At 40.5% G+C, this 22,597-nt stretch overlaps 1 protein-coding gene across 1 annotated transcript in view; it reads left to right on the forward strand.

Annotated features, from left to right (window-relative positions):
- Nucleotides 1–15,390, forward strand: part of LOC124276563 (protein Wnt-16-like) — a 51,308-nt gene extending 35,918 nt beyond the window's left edge. The window contains exon 4 of the mRNA XM_046712204.1: nt 13,295–15,390. Coding sequence (XP_046568160.1) covers nt 13,295–13,759 — 465 coding nt within the window. The 3' untranslated portion in view covers nt 13,760–15,390. The remainder of the gene's footprint in view (nt 1–13,294) is intronic.
- Nucleotides 15,391–22,597: the final 7,207 nt, after the last annotated feature.

The following is a 22,597-nucleotide window of genomic DNA, read 5'->3' on the forward strand; positions in this document are numbered from 1 at the left end:
GTTAAACCGATATACGTCGATCGTTCTTTTACATATTAAATTAATCATGAACATAATAGTCACAGTACATATGACATTGGAAAGCGAATGTCAGCTCAATTCAATAGCATAACGATATTACTGCAAGCTGCCATTAGCTCTAAACTCTGTGTGTGCGGGGGGGGTGGGGTGTGTGTGGGTGTGTGTAGGGTAGCGTTCGCTCGTCATGCCGAAGACTTGGGTTCGATTCCACACATTGGTACACAGTGTGAAGCCCATATCTGGTGTCCCCCACCATGATATTGCTGGAATATTGCGGCGTAAAACCAAACTCATTCACTCACTCTAAACTATGTGTTTAAAACAGATTTTAATAACATTTCAACAGGTACTCCTATAAGCAAAAGGAATTTGAACTCGTACGCTACAGATATGAAACATGAACTTATTCATCTTCATCAATCGGTGAAATAATAAATGGATTCACATGAATGGCCATAACGTTAGTTACATACAACGGAGAAATAGACATTTTATTGTAGCGTCAACTGATAAGATTTCTGTATCAATGCACCCCCTGGGGTGAAACTATTGACTCCCATTGAGCCGCATTACTCCCGCTGGGTTTAGTGTTACTCCGCGACTTTTAATGACTTAAGACAGCTCGCTTCTTCAAGGTAAATGGTGATAGACGGTCAAATTAGATTTTATTGGTTTTACACCTGGGCCGAAGCACTAAGACGAAACTCATGCTTTGTGAGTGGAAACGTACTTGAGAATACCTTCATGTGAAACTGCCTGTGTCATCGAGATATTGTGTTTGAATAACTAAATGCTTCATTAAAGTGACTTCTCAAATGTGTTCAGGCAAAAATTATTAACATTTTGGGGAAGGTACATTTTATATTATATTTTTTTCAATTTTTGTAATGATACTTATGTACACTTCAATCTTGATGGAACATTCAACAATTAACAAAAAAGTGTTATCTGATTGAAAGCCGCTTGATTAGAATCGATGTAAGATTATTTCTATGCTAAATCGCGTTTCACATTCGAAAATATATAATTTCGTTGGAATTTTATCGTAAATTTGTCGATGTTATGAGTTTTTGAAGTTGTAAGCAGTAATCCATGGACATTTACAGCAGGGATAACGGTCTCTGAAGGGTCGAACCTCAGTCTGCGACATGACAGGCGGACACTGTGACCTGATTCGATTCCCCACATGGATACAATGTGTGAAGCCTATGTCTGGTGTTCCCCTCAGTGATATTGCTGGAATATTGCTGAAAGCGGCGTAAAAGCTTTCTCACTCACCACATCATGACGTCGATACTGCGGGCTGCAAAAGATAATCTAAGCAAACGCAGACGTTGTGACAGTGATAGCGTCTGTCCGCCACCCCGTCCCACACCCAGATATACGATCTCACTCTAATTCAATTACCCCCATTATCTACCCCGTGTTAAAAACACCAACTACACACCCGCAATTTGAAGAGTTAATTGTGTGAAGAATATCCACATACGCTACCGTAAATCACTGCGGCTGGCGATAAGAGCGGACCGTAATCCCCCCCGTGTATAATATCCGGGGCCGACATTCTCTCGGTGCACCGGTCACAATAAAGTAGTATTTAAATATGACAGCTTCTTTGAGACACCTATTTCGTTTAAGAAGACCACAAGTGATGAATTTAACTCTTCTTTCATGCTTAAACATATTGCCATGGTTCAAGCTGTATGTTTGACAGCTCGGTAAATTTCAAGCATTTATTATTTAAATTTCCCTCCTTATCAGTTTGTGTTAAGTGTAATAAGTAAGCCTCTATAAAAATGATACGCGCAAGAGGATTAGAATGGATAACCATGGGCGATATACCTCACAGGACTTCAGCTCATTCTCCAACATGTCTAAGGCAACCCCTTCTCAAAGCCTCACTGCATGCTATATGGGTTTGAATCTGTGAATCGTCTATGCCTGCATCACTTCAGACTTCCTGAACACGCCGTGATATAACTGTGAGTTACCGTTCACAGCAACTTCAAAGTCACCCAATCACTAGTCAAATTCAAGAACGTCGTATCACGCTGTTGGCAACCTTTGTCGCCCTGTGTTTACAGAGTGTTGGCTGACCCCTCACTAAAACACACCATTGTAACGATTTTCTAAACTTTCACCGGTGTTGTTTCTTTTATTTACAGAGAATTTAACCATCTACACCACTAGCTTTCTCAAAAAAAGTTGTATTATCAAGAAACTTGTACGACCAACATGCAGCATTGAGCTGAATATATCGACATAATCACGTCTAATTAATTACATCATTAGTTCAATTAATATGGTAGGTGTTTGTAATTATATTTGCAATCATTTCTGACATGCAGTCAATGTATTTAATTTTATTATAATGTAAATATAATAAACCAACCCTAGATAATATTCAGTCTCGATTATCTGCCAAAACAGATACCTCTGGGCGTAAAGAGCAAAATGTGGGTATAAACTGATATTAATGAATCAATGAAAATCAGTGCTGACCATCCAGAATCTCTGATCGCTTCAGAGGTAATGAGAGTAAGCGAAATATTGAGTAATCTCTTCTCTTGTGTTCCGGTTCATTTTAGATCAAACAGTAGGTACTGAAGAAATCCTACATGTCCTCAACAAACCACCACATTTTAGCTCAGCATCGGAAGCGAGGTGAACAGAATAATGAGTTGAGTTATTCCCAGGCTGTAAAATCGAGCTGGCATCTCAAATGGTATACACAGTTTTACAGCGTATAAATGTATCCGAGTAAGCTGCGCGGTTTGACAAAGGTGGAACGCGCAATGTGTTTGATGTACGGGGAAACAACCACGTGCATAGTTCACGGTTGGTCTCTGTTCTTCTGCCAGCGTTCGGGCCAGCATCAGTTCTATCATGAAAACAACACCCACTGCAATGAGATATTTACACATCGTAATAAGACATCTAAACAGTGTAACACGACATTCAAACATTATTAATGTTTACTCGTAGTCTCCGATGTATTCAAACAACAAACCTGCCACTCGACATTCTAGCTCCAGAAAATCTGCTTCACAACCTCACTTAACCGTCTTCATTACAACGGAGACGGACAGATTCCCAGGAATTCGACGAATTCTCTCGCTTGTTTTATTTTGACGGGAGTCGGTGTGTTTATTGAGTGATTTTCATGAGCGGAGGATGGCTTTTGTTGTGTAGTTTTTGTTAAAGTTGATATGTGATAGTGTGCAAATATTGACAGTTAGCTCTCACCGTATCTGTCCAAGATGGCTGCCGTTGTCGTCTGCTTTCGCCGGCTTCTTCTTTGAAGAGAATGAACGTTGTTTCAGTTCTAACTGTGAAAGCAATCTAAATCTGCACGAACGTGTTTTTATGAATGGGCGAGCAACAAGGAAATTCTTTGTGAGACGTCAGCCAAGACCGAAAAATATTTATTATACTATCGAAAAAACAAATTCACAAACAATCCATACACTGCTGTGTATAATCTCCAGTTGTATCCTATATTAATAAATCTCCTCATTTAGGGTCCGAAATGCCATGTAGTGCTGCACCAGAGACATTATTCAGATCCTGTTCCTGGTGCCTAAGGAGAACGCTTTGAAATCATGCTTGTAAAAAAATACTTGTACAAAAGTAAACTTAGCAAACACATTCAAAATGAACATATAAGCATGCTTTATGATTTCAATACATAATCCTTGGGATTCAGAAACTGATTAGGGTATTTATTATCTATATCACTGAAAACGAAGAGCTGAACCTGTGAATCGATATTAATTAGGGATCAAAAGTATTGTACCTATTTAATTCCAAAGGACACGTATCAACATCGTGATGTGTGCCACACACTTGACAGCAAATAACTAACATTGCCATGAGCATGGGTCTTCAATACATTCATATTCAAACGTGGCTTTGCAATTAATTCTGATACATTGTCCGGAGTGACATAATCTTTTCTACTAGAAAAGGTTCACTTCACTAGACAAGTGCGAACAGTTACAATCACAAGGTATCTGTTGATCTGCTGTCTCCCCCGGTAATAAACATATCCATGTATCCACACCCAACCTAGCTTGGCCTGTATCAATGTAGATCATATACATTCACTGTGGTTGATTAGTCTCTTATGCCCGTCAGATAACTGGGAGCATGGGACCATGGTAGTTAAATGGAGTTTATTGTCGGTTCTAAATCGGCTTTGGTAAGAATGCCTATAATAAAACCCCGCTCAATAACGCCACAAAGGTACCAGTATTTTCATTTTCTTATCGAACTCGTACTAAACAATAAAATCTTCTCCAGAATGTATCTTAGTGATTCGTTGACCACTTGGTGATTCAGTAACAATGCGACAAGTTACGTTCCCTGGGTAGCCGGACCACCCCTAGGTGTTAGCGGGCCTGAGACAATGAACCCCTAGCCTGTGACGCAGGGAAGAAGCATGTTCCGGGTAGTAAACTGTGAGGAGGGTCAGAGGTGTTGAGAGCATTCTATCAAGGCTGGCATTAATCACTCGTCTGTTTGGGACTTGATTGAGGGAACGTTGTGTACTCATTGAATGGGGGATCAAAGAGAAGCAACAAAACTGAGGTGTTTCACAGTCCCCCGACTCCCAATTGTTGTTTATCTCCCTTTAGATGGGATCTCTTGTCATTGTGACTCCTTCGCGCAAACTAGTCAAGATTGCTTTCTGAGGCAGATCATAAACTTGGCCTCTTCGCCACAACAGAAAGGGAAGGTTCTTAGTCGAAAGAAAGTTCCCACACCGGAAGCCTCGTTGGAAGTCATAAAATTGAGCAAAGAGCAGAATGTTTCAAAACCATAAAGTTATTTTTTCCTTCACCTCCGTTTTACTGCTTATTTCATTGTCTAGTGTAAAATGTGTGATATATATGTATGCTCTTAGTTTGACGCGCTTTTAACGCGGCCCTTCAAGTCTTATATTCTCACCCCTTTTAAGAATTGCACCTAAACGTACATATAGTGCAATGTACTTAATGGCCTTTACTGCTGACGGCAATGATACGTTTGAAGTAACGAAATCTACTTTTTTTTTTTAGCCTTGTAAATGGTGACAAATTTTTACAATTATACTCTGTCTTAGTATTATATGATATACTTACCTCATATGTAATTTGAGACTAGAACTGCTCATTAATTGTACCTAGATTCTCACATTAATGTAGTCTGTGTTAAGGAATACATGTACATGTTTGGACTTTGGGGATGTATTCAACTGGTGATGTTTGATAATAGAAAATGCGTAATTCTGATTGGTGTACTAAAATGGAAAATGTTCTCACTGTGCATTATTCATGTTACTTGACACCCAATAACGTTAACGCTATAATGGTGATGGGTTAAATAGCAGTGATAACGCGAAAATTGGTATTGACGTCGACGTTCAATCTTTTGTTTCAAATGTAGACAATCTCTTGTCATTGATAATATATCACTATAAAGAATTATACTAACTGGACAAGAAGCATCATCTTGCTCACACTGAAAACCTCACGGGCCTTCCCGTGATTCGTCATTTCAAAGGTAAAACGGAGGTATAAACAGATTGAAAAATATATCATTTCAAACGTAATTTCGCAATGGCTTCATCAGTAACGAAGGTCAACTAATTTTTCTCCTCAGTAAGTGACACTTTACGCTAGAATAATATTCAAAGCTGAGTTGAATCCAACACACTCATTCGCTCACGATAGTTTATTTCTTACTGTGCGAAAAATCATGCAAACGTTACGTTGGAAAATATATCAGACAGTATTATCCATATATCTCAGGCGTTCATGGCGAGTACCCTGCTCAATTAGTCACATAGCAGGCAAGTCGTCTGTGTGAAGGTGGCTGGCATAGCATACACCACATTTACATTAGAAGGAGGAATGCAGCAAACCATGCAAAACTCTTCGTTCAACCACAAGAATCAGGCATGACATTTGACAGCTTTTATATGCATCATTAGCTCCCGCAGCCGTACGTATTGTAATGAACGTGACAAGATGGCACGTCTCTTTTGACGAACAACCAATCGCTAGCATAGGGAAATAAAGGAAACTAACTATTACTCCGTATACTTTGAATGGTGAGGATTATGTCGCATGATAGGGTTGTGATCTATGGATAGGTAGGAGGGAATAACTGTCAATGCCGTGTCATATCCCACCTGAAAAATATAATGTATGGGGCCTGCAAGGTGCATCGCTTAGTCCGTGCTTCTTAAGGACATTTACTTACGAATGAAGTGCATGCACGAATGACGCTTTTCTATTCAGACGCTCACTGAGTAAACATATTGTAAAGCTTATATATTTCAATGTACATGTATACAACGTAGCATCATTATACACATATAGTTTTGAAAAGTAGATAGGAGATGTTAAATTTTCATAATATTAACTCTTTGACATTTGAGCTTATGCGCCTACACTGGATGATGATCTGTGTAAATATTATTTGAAAGGAAAGTACTTTAGTCTTGTTTTACACACGCTGTGAACTTTAGTTAAATTGGTGCGTCTATCCCTGTTTCATACCTGCTGGGAACATGGTTCGCATTCACGACTTTTATGAAGCATATGATTCTGAATGTTACACACAGGGGCAAACGCGCAAACAAGAAAGTAGGTTTCTCACCAACTTTACGACTAGCGATCTGTTAAGACCCAAAGCCAAGCCTTTCTCGGCAAGTAAAACCGGGAATTGAATAACTAAAAATGCAGGTATTTATAGTGTAATACGTTAGCATTCTGTCAGATAATTCTTCCATTCTTAATCCCATTTTACGATGTAACCTGGAGGAGCGTGGTCTTTAAGCGTAAACACTGGTGCAGTGAACTGCCCCCGGTTCTTGCTGTGTTGGGCTTTCACGGGCTAAACTAGGCACAGTCCGCCTGATTTATGCCCTCGCCAGACAGAATGCAAATTATTCTACTATTTCAATGCACACAAAAGTAGCCAAACACATTAACCTGTTCTTACAATACCCACCGGTGGCCCCGGAATAGCTTGGCGGAGACCAGTATCATTCGAGACGGACAAGAGCATTATAGACGCTCTATTACATTCACCTCGGAACATTTTTCCCATCATTAAATTGAATATTTTACCAGGGACTATTTTGTGTAAAGCTACAGATATGATTAATGGCTACCTTTATTTGAAAACGCCAAATACACAATGATGGCTTTACAAATTATCATATTTATTTGCCAAATATGTAATAAAATTATATACTTCACATGCCACTCATCGAAGAACATTTCCCTATCAATAAATAGACTATTTTGTTTATATCTAGGAAAATTAATCTTTTTAATTTATATTATGAATTAAACCAAAAAGACACGACAGATTGTACATTTTATTAGTCAGTATCGGAATTAATCAAAATGATAGACTGTTTATTCAATCATCATGAAGGAGATTCCGATTGTTTCCGGACTTCGTGTACAGAAAGTGAGACAATAAACTGTGAGACAATAAACTGTGAAGACGTTCATAAAAATAGGATACGGGAAGAATATGCCATTTTATGACATCACAAACTAACCACTGTATCTCTGACATCCCAAGTGACCACACATAATTGTATTATACATTGCCAGTTCCAATTGATCTGGTATTTGACTTGAAGATGTTCCGATGGCACGTCAGCTGTAATTCTCAATCAAATATGACTAGTGTCCTGGAAAACCGAAGATATTTCTTCGTCTTTTTTTCTCGAGGAGTTTATTAGTAGTTTCGTGAACATCGGAATTATTTTTCGACAGTCGATACCTATAACTTTATTAGGCTACATAAGGATTATCTATTTCATGCCTTAACGATTATATTCAGATATGATTGGGATAAGTTTTATGAATTATTGTCCTCAGTGGTATAAGATTACAAAAGTGAGCGTTTCTTTTTTCCTATTTCTTTTTCGATATTTTCAAGACATTCTTACATTACCACGAACGAATACATTATCCCCTAGGCCAACAGGATATATGGGTTTATTTTCTGGGTTATACTGTTTGTTATATGTAATAAGAGATGCCAACAACCCTCTTGCGTATCATTGCCCCTTTAACACGTGTTTATGTCACACCGACACATATAGTTTAACAATATACACCGTTCTATTATAAAACATGAGACGTATATCAAGATAGTTATACATCTTATGGGCCTGTAGGTGTGACTATGGACGTTGCACTCTGTATAGTTAAATTTGGATGACTCCTTGACTATAAAGTGACACTAACTATGGGAAGTGACACGTTGTTACTTCAATGCTAATGTGTGAAATGAATACCAGTTCATGTGACATCTGTACTCGTGTTACATGCATCCTATGAATGGTATCTCGAACTATATTTTCTATGTAACCCACCTATCATCATCTCCTGTCACGAGTTATCTCGTAGGATCTCGCGAGAGGTGTAAAGTGAATCTGCACCCTGAAATTAGAGACCCATTGAGACTTGGCAGGTGGAAAAAACTAAGTTGAAGATTATATATCTGTTTAACTGCCAAGCTGCTGACAGCGTAAAACTAACTTAATCTAATAAGCATAATAATACTAGGGGTTACTCTGATTACATTTCAAGGCAGCATAGTAGAAATACCACACATAATACTTGTGAATAATTTTATTCTTCTCATTCAGTTTCATGAAAAACTATTCTGTTTGACACATTTCAGGCCTGGACCACACATGGTCAATGCACATGTATCTTGCATGTGCTACTGAATATGTACTCTTGTTTCCCTTACAGTTTGTTTATCGCTGGACTTCCGATAGCCCGTTGGATACTTACATATACATGTATACAAGTGGTATATAATTTGTTGTGATGCATCTTTATTTGTTTTAACAAGAACCTGACAAAAGGTTGCCTATTTCCATTTCGGAAACGTCATCTTCAGTAGCTGATGTGAAATGTAGTCTAGAGAAGTAAACTAATATATAATTGACAGAATTTGCATAATATTTGAATTGTAAGCTTCATCCAAGTCTCTCACTTGGGGCGGGGGGTTAGTCTAGTGGTTAAAGCGTTCGCTCGTCACGCCACAAACCCGGGTTCGATTCCCCACATGGGTACAATGTGTGAAGCCCATTTCTGGTGTCCCCCGCCGCGATATTGATGGAATATTGCTAAAAGCGGCGTAAAACTAACCTCACTCACTCACTCTCACAGTCTATAGACACGATCCTTCATTGACCGTCTAGTAAAGTTGGCTTAACTCTTTCCAATACCACATGTTATTCAGATACAAGGACGGGGTGAGTAAGTTTGCCTCGGGTCTTCCCAAGTTTATACATCGTTCGCTGGACATGTTCTAGAAGCTAAAGCATGTGGAGTAAAATTATATTGTTCTAGTTCCTTCTTCCACAGAAAGGTATTAAACAATTACAAAATTAATGTCTAGTCCCTAAATCATTTTGTTTCAAGTATACGATATAGCAGTTTATGATTGTTCTAATTACACGGAAACATTGTCTTACGTGTTTCACAAAACATTAAATGCACCGTCTAGACCAATATTGCCATGGGCAACAGACCGTGGATCATAGTTTCTCTTTGAGTAGTATCACACAACCATACAGCACAAAGGGGGTATAAAAACGAATATACCATACAGTGTTTTAAGTCTTTATGTGCATGTGGAACTTTTATCGCCATGTCCTTATAGCATACGAAAATAACCATGCAACCAATGGCTTGTTCTTCAAGTCTGAACTTCTCGTAATGCTTGCTGATGTTCTTTGCGGGATCATGGTTACCAGATGTCTTTTGTCTTCAAGGAAAAGACACCCGCATTATTATTTGCCAAAATATTTAACAAATCTTCTATGTCGTTAGTTCAGCATAAAACTCCGTTAATACTTCATGATTATGTATTTCTTTCGTTAGAAGACGTGCTCTGGCGAAGAAGCAGAGAGCACGTGTCCACGTCAATGACTCTGCCAGATCTCCCAAGAGTACTGTAACTGTTACATGCTATTACAGCTAACCTATACACGGGTTTGCTGTTTCACTTGGCAAAGAAGTCAATAGAAAAGTGAACTCTCACTGGGGCTGTTAAATTCTGCCTGTGAAAGATTAATGGCGGATGAGAATCTCATAGTCAAAACACGTTGATCCTCGTTCTGTGCTTAGTCTCGCGTGGTCCTTCGAGAGGCGGATGCAAAGATCGAGGTCCTGTTGGAGACCATTTTTATAGGTTTCATGTCTGATTAGAAGATTATGATTAAAAATTCATACCGCTGGTAACATAATGAGTTCGTATGCATTTTTAATGACATTGCATTGAATCGGACCGACAATGTTCCATAAAACTAATTATAACAGACTGAACTAAAACATGTTCTTCGTGTCCGTATTTGCATGTATCACGACGATGCCGTTGTATTACAAGCATCTGGCGTATTTTATAATGAACGGACCTGGATACCTATTACATCTCTCTCTTACCAGATAATTAAACATATTCTCATTTGATGTAATTAGGCATGGTTGGGCCATCGTCTATAACTGATACTGGGTTCAGATCCCAAATATGGTCCCATAATGGTTTGCCAGCAGCATGGTAGCCGTTGCACAAAATAACTTAATGTGGTACAAAACCCCGAAGTTGCGTACGTCTTACACGTGAAACCCACGAGCTCGCTTATGGTGTAGACGAACCTAGATACATAATGGGGGCGATTCGAGTTTCGAACCCACTATCCTTAATTAAGGCAGCATGGTTCTCTGTCTGCTGAGACTAGAGAAAATAATTTTAAAAACTCTACGACCTGACGGACCTTCCACAAAGTGGCCTTAGTTACATAGGAACTACGATCATCCTAGCACTAAGATGGCTTTGTGGTTACTTAAAAAATATACCTTAACATTAATGCCACATTTAAAGTAACGAAGCACACGTATATAAATTAGACAGTTAGGGACCGTTCAGAATTTATGGCTAGGGGTGGGGGAGGGACGGGGGTGATAATTATTTTAAGGTGGGTCACCCATTTTGTTCTGTGAGGTAGGGGATCATCAAGTTTGTACACATGTACTTGGGGGTCATCAATTTTGTACATTATTTTTTTTTTTAATTATGACTAAAAATTATGGGAAGGGTGGGTAGGGGTCATTGATTTTGTACATGACATGCTGGGGGTCACTTACATTGTACATAAATTTTAGGGGGGGGGGGGTCATTCACATTGTACTTAAAATTGATCATTCCTTTCTCCCACCCCAATCCCCACCCCACCCCTAGCCGTAAATAATGAACGGTCCCTTACCTTCTGAGTTACTAATATTGCGGATTTCAAGTTTCCAACAGGGCGAAATTTGCATTAATGTTGGTTGGAATGTGGGGATCAGCCTTTGGAGCCCCGTTCTGTGTTACAAACTGATTCAGTGGAAATAAAAAGGATATCTATGAGGCTAATTTGAGGTATTTTTATACTTTCTTCGCCGAAAATACTTTCTATGATCAAAACAGCTTTTGTGATTCCATAGTCATGCGAAATACAATACTATTTGGGCTGCTAATCAAAAACCTTACGTACGTGAGATGCTACATGATCTTCGTACATCGCCCCGGAGACGTCACCCCTGCCACTTCCGATACAATGCGGAAGTGAGCCTCTCTTTGAAGTCAACGATGTTGTTATGTGTGATATTAACTCATGTTGCTGTGTGCTGGCGTGGCGCAGGTATTAAATCACAAAATACACATACGACTTCAGCGAATAAATAGCAAATACCACAAAATATCATGTTTTGCGTTCCGAACATTGTAGCAATGATCCTACCACAGCTACAACACGTGGTTTGAGACCACGCCCTAATGATGATAAACTCTTGATATCTCAGCATAAAGATATCATCAGATTCATCATTTATTCAACAATTTCAGAGATATGTAGAGTATAAATTTTACTGTGGGCTGAACTTAAGTTAAGAAAGACACACCACTGACGATATAGAGATGTTGAAAATTATGCTCATTATTAAGATCAATTATGACCAAACTGTAAATTTAATGTTAAAAAAAAGTCTAAATATATGATCTTTATTCGATTTGACATTAGCAAGAAAGATTTGTCCAGACAGTTCTTCATTAAAGCAGTGGACCAAAGCACGTCCCTTCTTAATCCATCCGAAAAGTTACTCTATTTCAATATTGCGTTACCACGGAGCGTTAAGAACCTCTTTGCTCCCTGTATTGTCTCCATCCGACTCCCACGGGCGCTATTTCTTTGCCAGGAACTCTAAGGTATTGAGCAATCTCGCAGCAATATACACACTGCTTAATCAACTAGAAGCAGCATTGCGTTGCCTTCTCATTAATTCATAGGGTTCAATGAAACGTAGTTTTAGCAGCGTTTTAAGCTTTGGAGCCGATACTCGTTAGAGTTTATGGACACAATGCATTAGTGGTCAAATTGTAGTTTGGAAATGCCTAATCTAATCACGAAGCACCAATCACGTGATTAGATACTTTTGATTAGATTTCATTTTATAGGAGTCCGGAGTCGTTTTGGTATGATTTGAGAACTGAAAAGAGGATTGTCTAAGCTTTTGGTTCTCGATGATAGTGGTGGCTTCCCAAGATGAAAGTTCATGTTTAGACAGCATCTGGTTAGGAAATCAGGCATAGAATTGTGAAAGTGCATAGGGAACACTACACACTACTGCAGTCAAGAGTCATCAATGCATCATATTAAGCATTGAATGTTCTGTTGTGTGTGCTTTAATAGAATCACTAAGACGGTCATCCTGGATCAATTTAGAATACATGACATTAGTACACTATGACGTATTTGAAATTCATTCATTCCTGTTCGCTCACGCCTCGCAATTTTTAGTTAATAGCTCGTACTGAAGACGCTTACCGAAATGGCTGAATTAATTATTAATTTGTTTACACGATTGCAATGATCAGAGAGAAAAATATTTTATCATTGATTTGTGAGATATAGAAGAATTGGTGTTATCTCTCAAGGTCGTTGGGAAGAATAGTGAAACATGGATGTTCTGAAAACTTGTGAAAAACGATTGTTTAGCTTCTTTAAACTTTAGCTTCATCAAAAGATAAATATGTATTAAGAATTTTGAAATTGAGTATAAAAACAAATCTAAGCCCACACAAATATTGAATTGTGGGTCCCGTCAGCGTAAACGTCTTTAAGGGACAGATAAACCTACATGTTGGCACGTATTAAAACCATGTACGTTTTATTTATTAATGGTGTAATGTGTTCATCTTTTTGCAGGCGGTGGAGACTTTGATGAAACAGAAGTGTCGCTGCCATGGCGTTTCCGGTTCATGCGCAGTGAAAACATGTTGGAGAGGGCTACCAACGTTCAGAGAAGTTGGAAATGTGTTAAAAGTCGGATATGAAAAGTCTGTTCGACTTGCATCAAGGTCCAGGAAAAGGTTACGTCGCCGGGACAAGATCAGGCGCCGAGTGCCTATAACCGCCACAGAACTAGTATATATGCACAAATCGCCCAACTACTGCCGGAAGGACATAAAGCGGGGAATTCTGGGTACCAATAGTCGACTGTGCAATCGAACGTCGACGGGATCTGACAGTTGTGATCTTCTATGCTGTGGGCGTGGTTATAACACCCAGGTCGTCACATATGTAGAACGATGTCATTGTAAGTTCTTCTGGTGTTGCTACGTTGAGTGTAAGACCTGTGAGACGGAAATTGACCTATATACGTGCAAGTGATGCGCTTACTCCCGACATGTGGCTTAATTCAAAACGGGTCCACCATGGTCCAGTATGGAGATGGTAGCTTGGTGTGTTCAAGAACGGATTCAAGTGCAATTACAGGAAGGGAGACGGCAATACATGATATACAGGAAATGACGTTGGATCATGTGACAGGTGGAAGAGAATACCACGTGATATGTGCCGATTCTTGTGATTGCAGAGGAAGATTCTGTTACATATTCGCAAGGAACCCTGGGTAGTTTTGTTAAACGCTATGACTGTGGTTACTGAACTATGATATTAGAAAAAGCAGAAACACGATATTTATGCAAAATATTCTTGTTGCCTCAGGTCGGTGCGAGTGAGACTCACTTTAGCAATACGTTTGTTGTAGGCGCGTAACATCCGAACTCGACGACTACCTGATCGTATAACAATGCATATTTCATACTCGGACAAAAACCATTGACACACAGTGTGTTGTGTCGACATAGTTCACGTCTCTGTTCTGTAGACCCGGATTTGGGACGAAGAGACAATTTGGAGATTATTTGATATTTCCCGTCGTACCTTTCTACCGGATGTTGTGTGTCCGAGTCAGCTGTAATATATTTGTGTGTAGTCCTGTGTTACAATGTTCCCAGCATGCTATTTATTTCACAAGATGTAAACATTCTATTCAATCATTGTTAATATTTCAAGTGTCGTCTGACGCTTGCTGTATGTTTTATGTCACCTTGGCAAATCATATTATATATTGCCTGTAAATAGAGCTCAATATAGAAAAATTAAATGTTCGTTATCGTTTTTGCCCATTACTAGTTTGTATGCGATCCGAAGCTCAGGGATAAAATTTAACAAATTCAGTTGTATATAACGCCGCCTTTTACAGTTTATCGGTATTGAAATCAACGCATACCAAAGGTGAGGCATGCATTCTACTTTGGCAATACCCGTGGCAAGGACTGAAAGACAAAGATTCGTAACGGACAGGTCATTTTATATTTCGGGGGTGCCTACTAGGATATGGAAACAATATCTAATTTCATTTTATTATGTGTTATTTACAGACACGTATTGAGGCTTCTAAACAGAAACACGTCGTGTTTTTCAGCAGTTGTTGAAATAATAATGTCTCCATACAAAATCCCAGGCGCCCCCCAGAATATCAAACGATCTGTCACAAATCGATTCGATTCCGAGATTCGAACCAACATTCAGGGGATCCTTTCAACTTCAGGACCTCTGCCCACTGGGCACCCAGTTTATATGTGAGGCCACAGAGTACAGTGGATAACGTTATCTACGAATCTTTTTAAGTGAGGGTTTCTGTCAGTGAAAAGGTACTTGAATGTTGCAAACGTTATCTCCGAACAGCGTTGAGTTATATCCCTGACGCTTCGCAACTGGCACGCCTACTGGTTTATCTAAAGACAAGTACTTCAATGAGTACGATTGTTTCTATCAAGGCTCTCATTAGAAATCCAACCCAATGAAACCCACAGATGAGGGCGAGTTACAGGTAAAGACACGTGGACGTGTATTATAACTGGGTCTTTCTCTTAAATCAAAATGCTTATTATTGTATCTGTAACTTATCAACTAGACATGGAATCGAAACTGAGAATAAATTCTCATATGTAGTTTTCTGGCAGTTTGTATTTATTTCTTCATATTTGTACAAACTAATTGAAGCTTTATAATTCTATTAACATTTATTTATGAGCAAAATTTGGTGTCCCATATATGGAATCAGCTCGGATACTCTAGTATGTTCACGTGGCCTCAATGCAACGAGGAAATATACATATACTAAACGAAACGGGTTAGGGATCGTGAAAGGTCCGAGAAATAAATCTTGTAGCGAAGACTGAGCACACAATTAAAAAAATAAAAAATAAAATCACGATCATTAAGCTTCATCCTACATTGCACTCTCTACATAAACCTTACAGAGCAACCACGAACATTGGTATGAAATTAAGGTTTTCTCCGAGTCAGCATCAAGTGACTGTATGAGATCAACTTCTTGTCTAAATTCACGATTGACATTAAAATCGGAACTTTCCTTGGCAGAGTTGTAGTTGTGAAATACGAATAGAGAGTGTAGGTGAAGGTCGTGAAATCGTTGATGTTATTGATGCTTTGCTTTTTATCAAACAGAGTTGACGACAAAATGACAGAGAAAACCCATTTCCTTTACCCTTGTGAATAAAAGGAGTGAACGTTATGACTCAAAGAGCGAAAAGAGATCGATCTGATGGAGATTTCCTAGCTCTGCTGGTTTCCACGTATTTCCTCTGTCAATGCTAAGGGTATGGCGGTCCATATTCTGACTGGCGCAATAAGCTAATTTGTTCAAGCTTTTTTCGCCATCTTGCCTACAGGTGGTAAAATACCCCACAAACTTTTACTGCCGCATTCAGCCCAGTGGTGTTCGGAGATTACGCCAGTGAGTTTATTTGAATTCCATTTAATATTCTCTATCAGGTGAATTCCGTTCTGTTTTCCGAGTTGAGATTCCTTAAGCCGCTTCACTTGTCGGCAGGGTTGAGTCAGGTTTACGAGCGCCTCTGCAGTTTGTTGATGGAAATATCTACTCCACGTCTCAAACACGCCTTGATCGGATTGACAGATGGGGGTAAGGAAACTATATCCCTGTTGCTGACGGTATCATACTTCCCCTCCTCGGGCATCGATTCTGATGACATGCACCTCAATAGAGTGACAGTCACTCGATACACGAAAACATGTTGGTCTGGTCCTCTAGGAATCCAGAATTCGGACGAGTAATAGTATACACTTCGTCACTGTATTCGTTAATGATTGCATTGTAAATCGTTTCATACTACAATTGACAGTCTCTTGATACAGGAAAGCCTGTATGTCCGGTCCCTTAGAAATCCAGAAACCTCTGCTTTCGGACAAGTAATCATATAGACTTCGTCAGTGTGTGAAGTAGTATTCGTAAAATATTTTACTGGAATCAGCGTTCCAAATTACAATGGACAGTCTTTTGATACACTGCGAAATACATAAGTCCACATCCCTTTAATCTGGAAACTACTGATTTTGGACGATTAATGGTGTCACTTTTTAATATTAGTTGATTGCTCTGGGAATGGAAAAGACCTGATTAACAGCGTTTCATGTAGACTAACGCTTAGTCTCTGAATATATAAATAATTTTGATAGCAACAAATAAACAAATATATTGAAAAGGAGCCCCAGGGAGACCAGAGATTCAGATCTAGACTTGCTTCATTCAGACGACGGCGTTTCCTGTTATATACATACATGTATAACGAAACGGGGCATGGCAAAGCGTCCCTTACACTGAAAAAAATCCCGCTTCGAATGGCGAGGCCACAGAGCCACCAATACTTGATACAGGAGATGCATGCACACACACGAGTTAGGCGGTTGGCTACGCTGTCACTTGCATCAAATGTGTTAGTTACACGTTCAAAAAGCTTGAAAATTCCTTTAAAACATAACTGAAACTGACAGGAAATTCCTTTTGACAAATTTGGTTTGAAATGATAATCCCAGATTTAGGCTAATGGTTAGTCTGTCATACAGACCCTGAAACAAATATACCCAATACAGCCCATGCAAGTCTAGAATATGTGGCAAGTCTAGGTTACCACAAATGAAGAAAGTCTTTCGGCTCCTTTTTGAAACTGAAACATCTATAACACGTACTAGTCCCTTTATTTCATATCAGTGACACAGTCGATATACACAGGCGTGTGCCGACGATTCTGTCCAACATGTGGACTGTTGTGCTACTCGACATCTGATAATCCGGACGAGTTCACTTAGAGCTGTAACGCTGAATTCTCTGCAGAGCAAGGCGTTTCCAGTGCGACATTTGTCACTAGGAACCACAACAATAACAGTGAGTGAGTGAGTGAGTTTAGTTTTACGCCACTTTTAGGACACCAGAAATGAGTGTCACACATTGTACCCATATGGGGAATCGAACCCGGGCCTTCGGCGTAACGCGCGAACGCTTTAACCACTAGACTATCCCACCGCCCGACAACAATAACAACAACAAAACTAAGAAGAAGAATATGTTTCGCCACAACAAAAAATATGTCGCAGTAACCCAGTTCCAACTAGGCAGCTCATGAGCGATTTATAATATCATTACCCCCTGTCGATGGTTGAGGATGCACTCTACTTTAAGGGGTAGGAACAACAACAAAGCGTTCATGACCTGCCTAGATGCAACTGGGTTATTACGACATCATTCTTATTAAAAAAAAAAAATTCTGCTGTTAATCAATCAATCAAATAGAGATGAGACGTGAATATGTTACTGACAAGTAGATACGGTTATGAATATTGTTTCTTTTTAAAGAAACAACAAATATTGAATCCTAAAATCAAATATAGTTGCAGACAACGATGAGGTCTCTTTGGCTTTAGTTCTATCTTTTTGTATCTGAGGGCTAGAAATCATCGTCCAAAACGGAGCCAGAACACGTTTTTTGACAGGCGAGCGGATCTTCCAATACAGCCGGGGTCGCGGGGGTGATGTACCTTTTAAGAAGTTCCGGAGAAGAAATAGTTCCCTCTTTAAAAGGCTGTATCTCAGTTGTTCTTGGGTCTACGATCAAAACAATTAGTGTTCTGGAATCACCAAGCCTTCATCTACCATACAGGCACTTTATGCAGAATGTGCACATTTTGGGAGCAAACTACTCAGGAAACTGATGAAAACCATGGACAAAAACTGAAGACAAAAATAACTGCCAAACGGTACGTTTTAGCGACTTGACCCGTCCAGGCAAAATTGTTGGGAATTCGATTGTGCATCTGTACAAGAGATTTGGAAGTGTTGGAACAATTAGTTCTTGAGATATTTAATGTCAACTTTAAAATTTGGATTTAATTTTGAATTATCTCCCCTTTGCTATTGGGCCTGGAGCCTAGAGATTTTTAAAGGGAATTTCTACACCTGTGCGCATCTGTGTGATTCGGAGCATTGGTTTAGGAGTTATGTTTGGTACAAAAATCGGCGGAATAATAATAATAGTCTGGTGGTTAAAAGACGCGGGTGTGTCATGTGTGTGTCCCCCGCCGTGATATTGCTGGAATACTGCTAAAAGCAGCGTAAAACCATACTCACTCACTCTACTTGTACAGAGCATTCTCTGTTTTGGATACCCACTTGGGCAACATAAGCTACCAGTTCATTATTCCATAGGTTGATGTCATCTTTCCTAATGCCTAACGCGATCAAACTGTATACCCAACACACTCGCCTAGACCTTTGAGGATAGTCCAACCTCCGCTGTAAACGATAACCACCATACGCACTGAAGGGAAACAGTCACCTTCAAACATATGCAAACACAAGAATGAACCATTGGCAATTGATTCTGCAGTTGCTCCCTTGACCGTACAAGAATCGACTGATCGTGAAGTCTTATACCACCTTTGGCCCAGTTAATATTAGGTTTCTTTCTCCACTACAGTAATACTCGATGATATTACTGAAGCGATTACAAATGCGTGGTTTAAAACCACTCTTACATTCACTGACTCACAGTCTCGGTTGCAGCAAGTGCGGTTTTCCATTCCGCGTTTAAACACAGCTCACTCAAACCCTCACTCGTGGCCTCTGCTGTAGTAACTGCATCTTATATTTCCGCACTCACTCACTCACTCACTCAAAGACTTGGTGCAGTTTATCATACCTCCTTCAAACCCAAATAACTCTCTCCCTCGCCTGATGGTTAAAGCGTTCGTTCGTCACACCGAAGACCCGGGTTCGATTCCCCACATGGGCACAATGTGTGAAGCCCATTTCTTGTGGCCCCCGGCGTGATATTGCTGGAATATTGCTAAACGCGGCGTAAAACTGACTCACTCGCTCAAAGCCTCTTTTATAATTCCTCGTTTAGACCCAACTCACTCACTCCCTCACTCTGCTGCCGTCTCTGCAGGTCGCCATTCCTCATTCCGACGATGCCCACCCCTGATGAAAGCCAGAACGTTACATTCGGCCATTATGATTCCACACATTTGCAACTACAATTACACGGCACCGGTGTGGCCGGCACGGCGTTGCGAGTATATAGTATTCTTCCGCATCTGACAGTCGGTAGACACAGCCCAAACACCCTATACATAATGCTCCCATCATCCCAACACACAGACACAGCCCATCATTCACACCTCTGTACCGGCTCGTCTCGCACCCACCGTACGCAACGAACTCGCGTATCCAACTAGCATTCGGAACTCGTCACTTGCAACGGATTCATCTGCTTGATTAACTTAGCATGTTCTTCAACCTTCATGGCTTCGTAATGGTGCATTGTTTACCAGTCATGGCAATTACAACTACCCTCACGTTTAGGTGTTAAATTGAATGATCGTTTACCTGCACACCATAACAATGGCAGTACCTTGATTCGGGTATTTACAGAGATTCACTGTACACCTGACATCGGTACAATGAAACCTTGTCAGTTAAAACCCCTTTATTCCGGACACCCTAACTTCCGGTCACTTACTGTTCTGAACGTGTGTATAAATCCACATATATATCTTGTTTAGTTGTATTTGGTTTGATCATTTGTAGCCTTGTTGACTGACCAAAGACACAGGCTCCATTTGATAAATGACTACAGTGTGTGAGTCCCATATTCTTGGAGTATTCTGCTGTGATATGGTTTAAAATATGCCAAACTGAGTGAGTTTTGTTTTACGCCGTTTTTAATTAAAATATTACAGCAATAGCATGGCGGGGGACAGAAAGGACCTTCACATATATAACGTACCCATGTGGGGAGGGGAACTGAACCTCCCCCCAAATGTGCTAAAAATAAATAAACTCTGTATTGTACAATGAATTGCCGTAGATAGCATTCATATTTTGATTAGCCTGTCGCAGGTTTCAAATTATGATAATTATTTCTGATACAAACTGCCGATTGGATCATCTCACTGAGAACTCATTTTTATAAGAAAGCAAGTGATATTTCTTCCTTCTTGTCGGGGGCCATCTTAAACTGTTTTTGAACATTCCACAGATCTAGAGAAGCGGTTAAGCCAATATTGAAAGTAAAAACGATAGAAAACGACTCAGGAATAGTGAACGTAACATGTGGCACAATTGTTAGCTCTGACTTAACAGTGTTCGGTTCCAAAACTATAGCACGGTCAAATCTGAAATTACCATGTCTCTACACTGGAAACGTTGAGTTAACTCCTACTTCAATCTCAATAGACTTGGTCCGGATCCAATGCAATGATGTCCTGACTTACGTGTCGCAACATATGCTTCGATACATCTTCGGTAATTTTGCATTTGATATATAATATTGCTTCACACTTGTGCAAGTACATTGGCAAATTGTCAAAATTTGATACACTTTTACTGATTACCCCATTCAGCGTATTGGGGACAACTCTAAGCAAGACCGTCAGGGTGCCGACGATTAAAGCGACCCATGGCCGGAGTACTGGGAAGGGAAGCAGCCAAACAGCAGGGCAATAGAGATCAAGGCTCCAATATGTACACGGGGTGGTACTGACGAACGACTCTCGGGGGCACTGATGATCAACACTAGTCGGGGGTGGGGCACTGATGATCAACACTAGTCGGGGAGGAGCACAGGTGATCAACACTAGCCGGGGGTGGGGCACTGATGATCAACACTAGTCGGGGTGGGGCACAACACTAGTCGGGGATGGGGCACTGATGATCAACACTAGCCGGGGTGGGGCACTGATGATCAACACTAGCCGGGGGTGGGGCACTGATGATCGACACTAGCCGGGGATGGGGTCAACACTTGTGATCAACACTAGCCGGGGGTGGGGCACTGATGATCAACACTAGCCGGGGTGGGGCACTGGTGATCAACACTAGTCGGCGATGGGGCACTGATGATCAACACTAGCCGGGGATGGGGCACTGATGATCAACACTAGTCGGGGATGGGGCACTGATGATCAACACTAGCCGGGGTGGGGCACTGATGATCAACACTAGCCGGGGTGGGGCACTGGTGATCAACACTAGCCGGGGTGGGGCACTGATGATCAACACTAGCCGGGGTGGGGCACTGGTGATCAACACTAGCCTAGGGGGTGGGGCACTGATGATCAACACTAGCCGAGTGTGGGGCACTGGGGATCAACACTAGTCGAGGGTGGGGCACTGAGATTCAACACCACTGGAGGGTGGGACACTGGTGATCAACAGTGGACGAGGCTAGCGCAGAGGTTATTGCGACTAATTGGGGATGGGGCACTGATTATCAACACTAGTCGGGGGTTGGGCACTAGTGATCAACACTAGTCGAGGGTTGGGCACTAGTGATCAACACTAGTCGAGGGTTGGGCACTAGTGATCAACCCTAGTCGAAGGTGGGGTACTGAGAATCAACACTAGTCATGGATGGGGCACTGGTGATCAAAACTAATGGAGGGTGGGGCACTGGTGATCAACACTAGTAGAGTTTTAGGCACTTGAGATAAACGCTTTCCGAATTCTGAGGATCCAAACTAATGGATAACAAACGCTATTGATTCTCAATATATGACATTATTATAAGTATCGTTTAGACGCTGAAATAGCCATGTGGTCGAAGCGCGCGTTAGGTTCCGGGTTTGATCCGCACATGGGTTTAACGCGACTGACTAAATGGTGGAAGCGACTTAAGTAACCAACTCCCTGAAAACTGCATATAGGTTTGATAAACCATGCTGTTGGATTTTGAAACCTGACGTTACTGCAGTCCTTGTGTCTCAGGTAAGCTGTTTTGTAACACCGCACTGGCCCGGTCGTGTACCTGTTCACTGCACGGAGTTCTTTAAGTCCAGGTC

The sequence above is a fragment of the Haliotis rubra genome, unplaced genomic scaffold (genome assembly GCF_003918875.1).
Source record: "Haliotis rubra isolate DU_JTF1 unplaced genomic scaffold, ASM391887v1 Scf21, whole genome shotgun sequence".
In the NCBI taxonomy this organism is placed as follows: Eukaryota; Metazoa; Mollusca; class Gastropoda; order Lepetellida; family Haliotidae; genus Haliotis; species Haliotis rubra.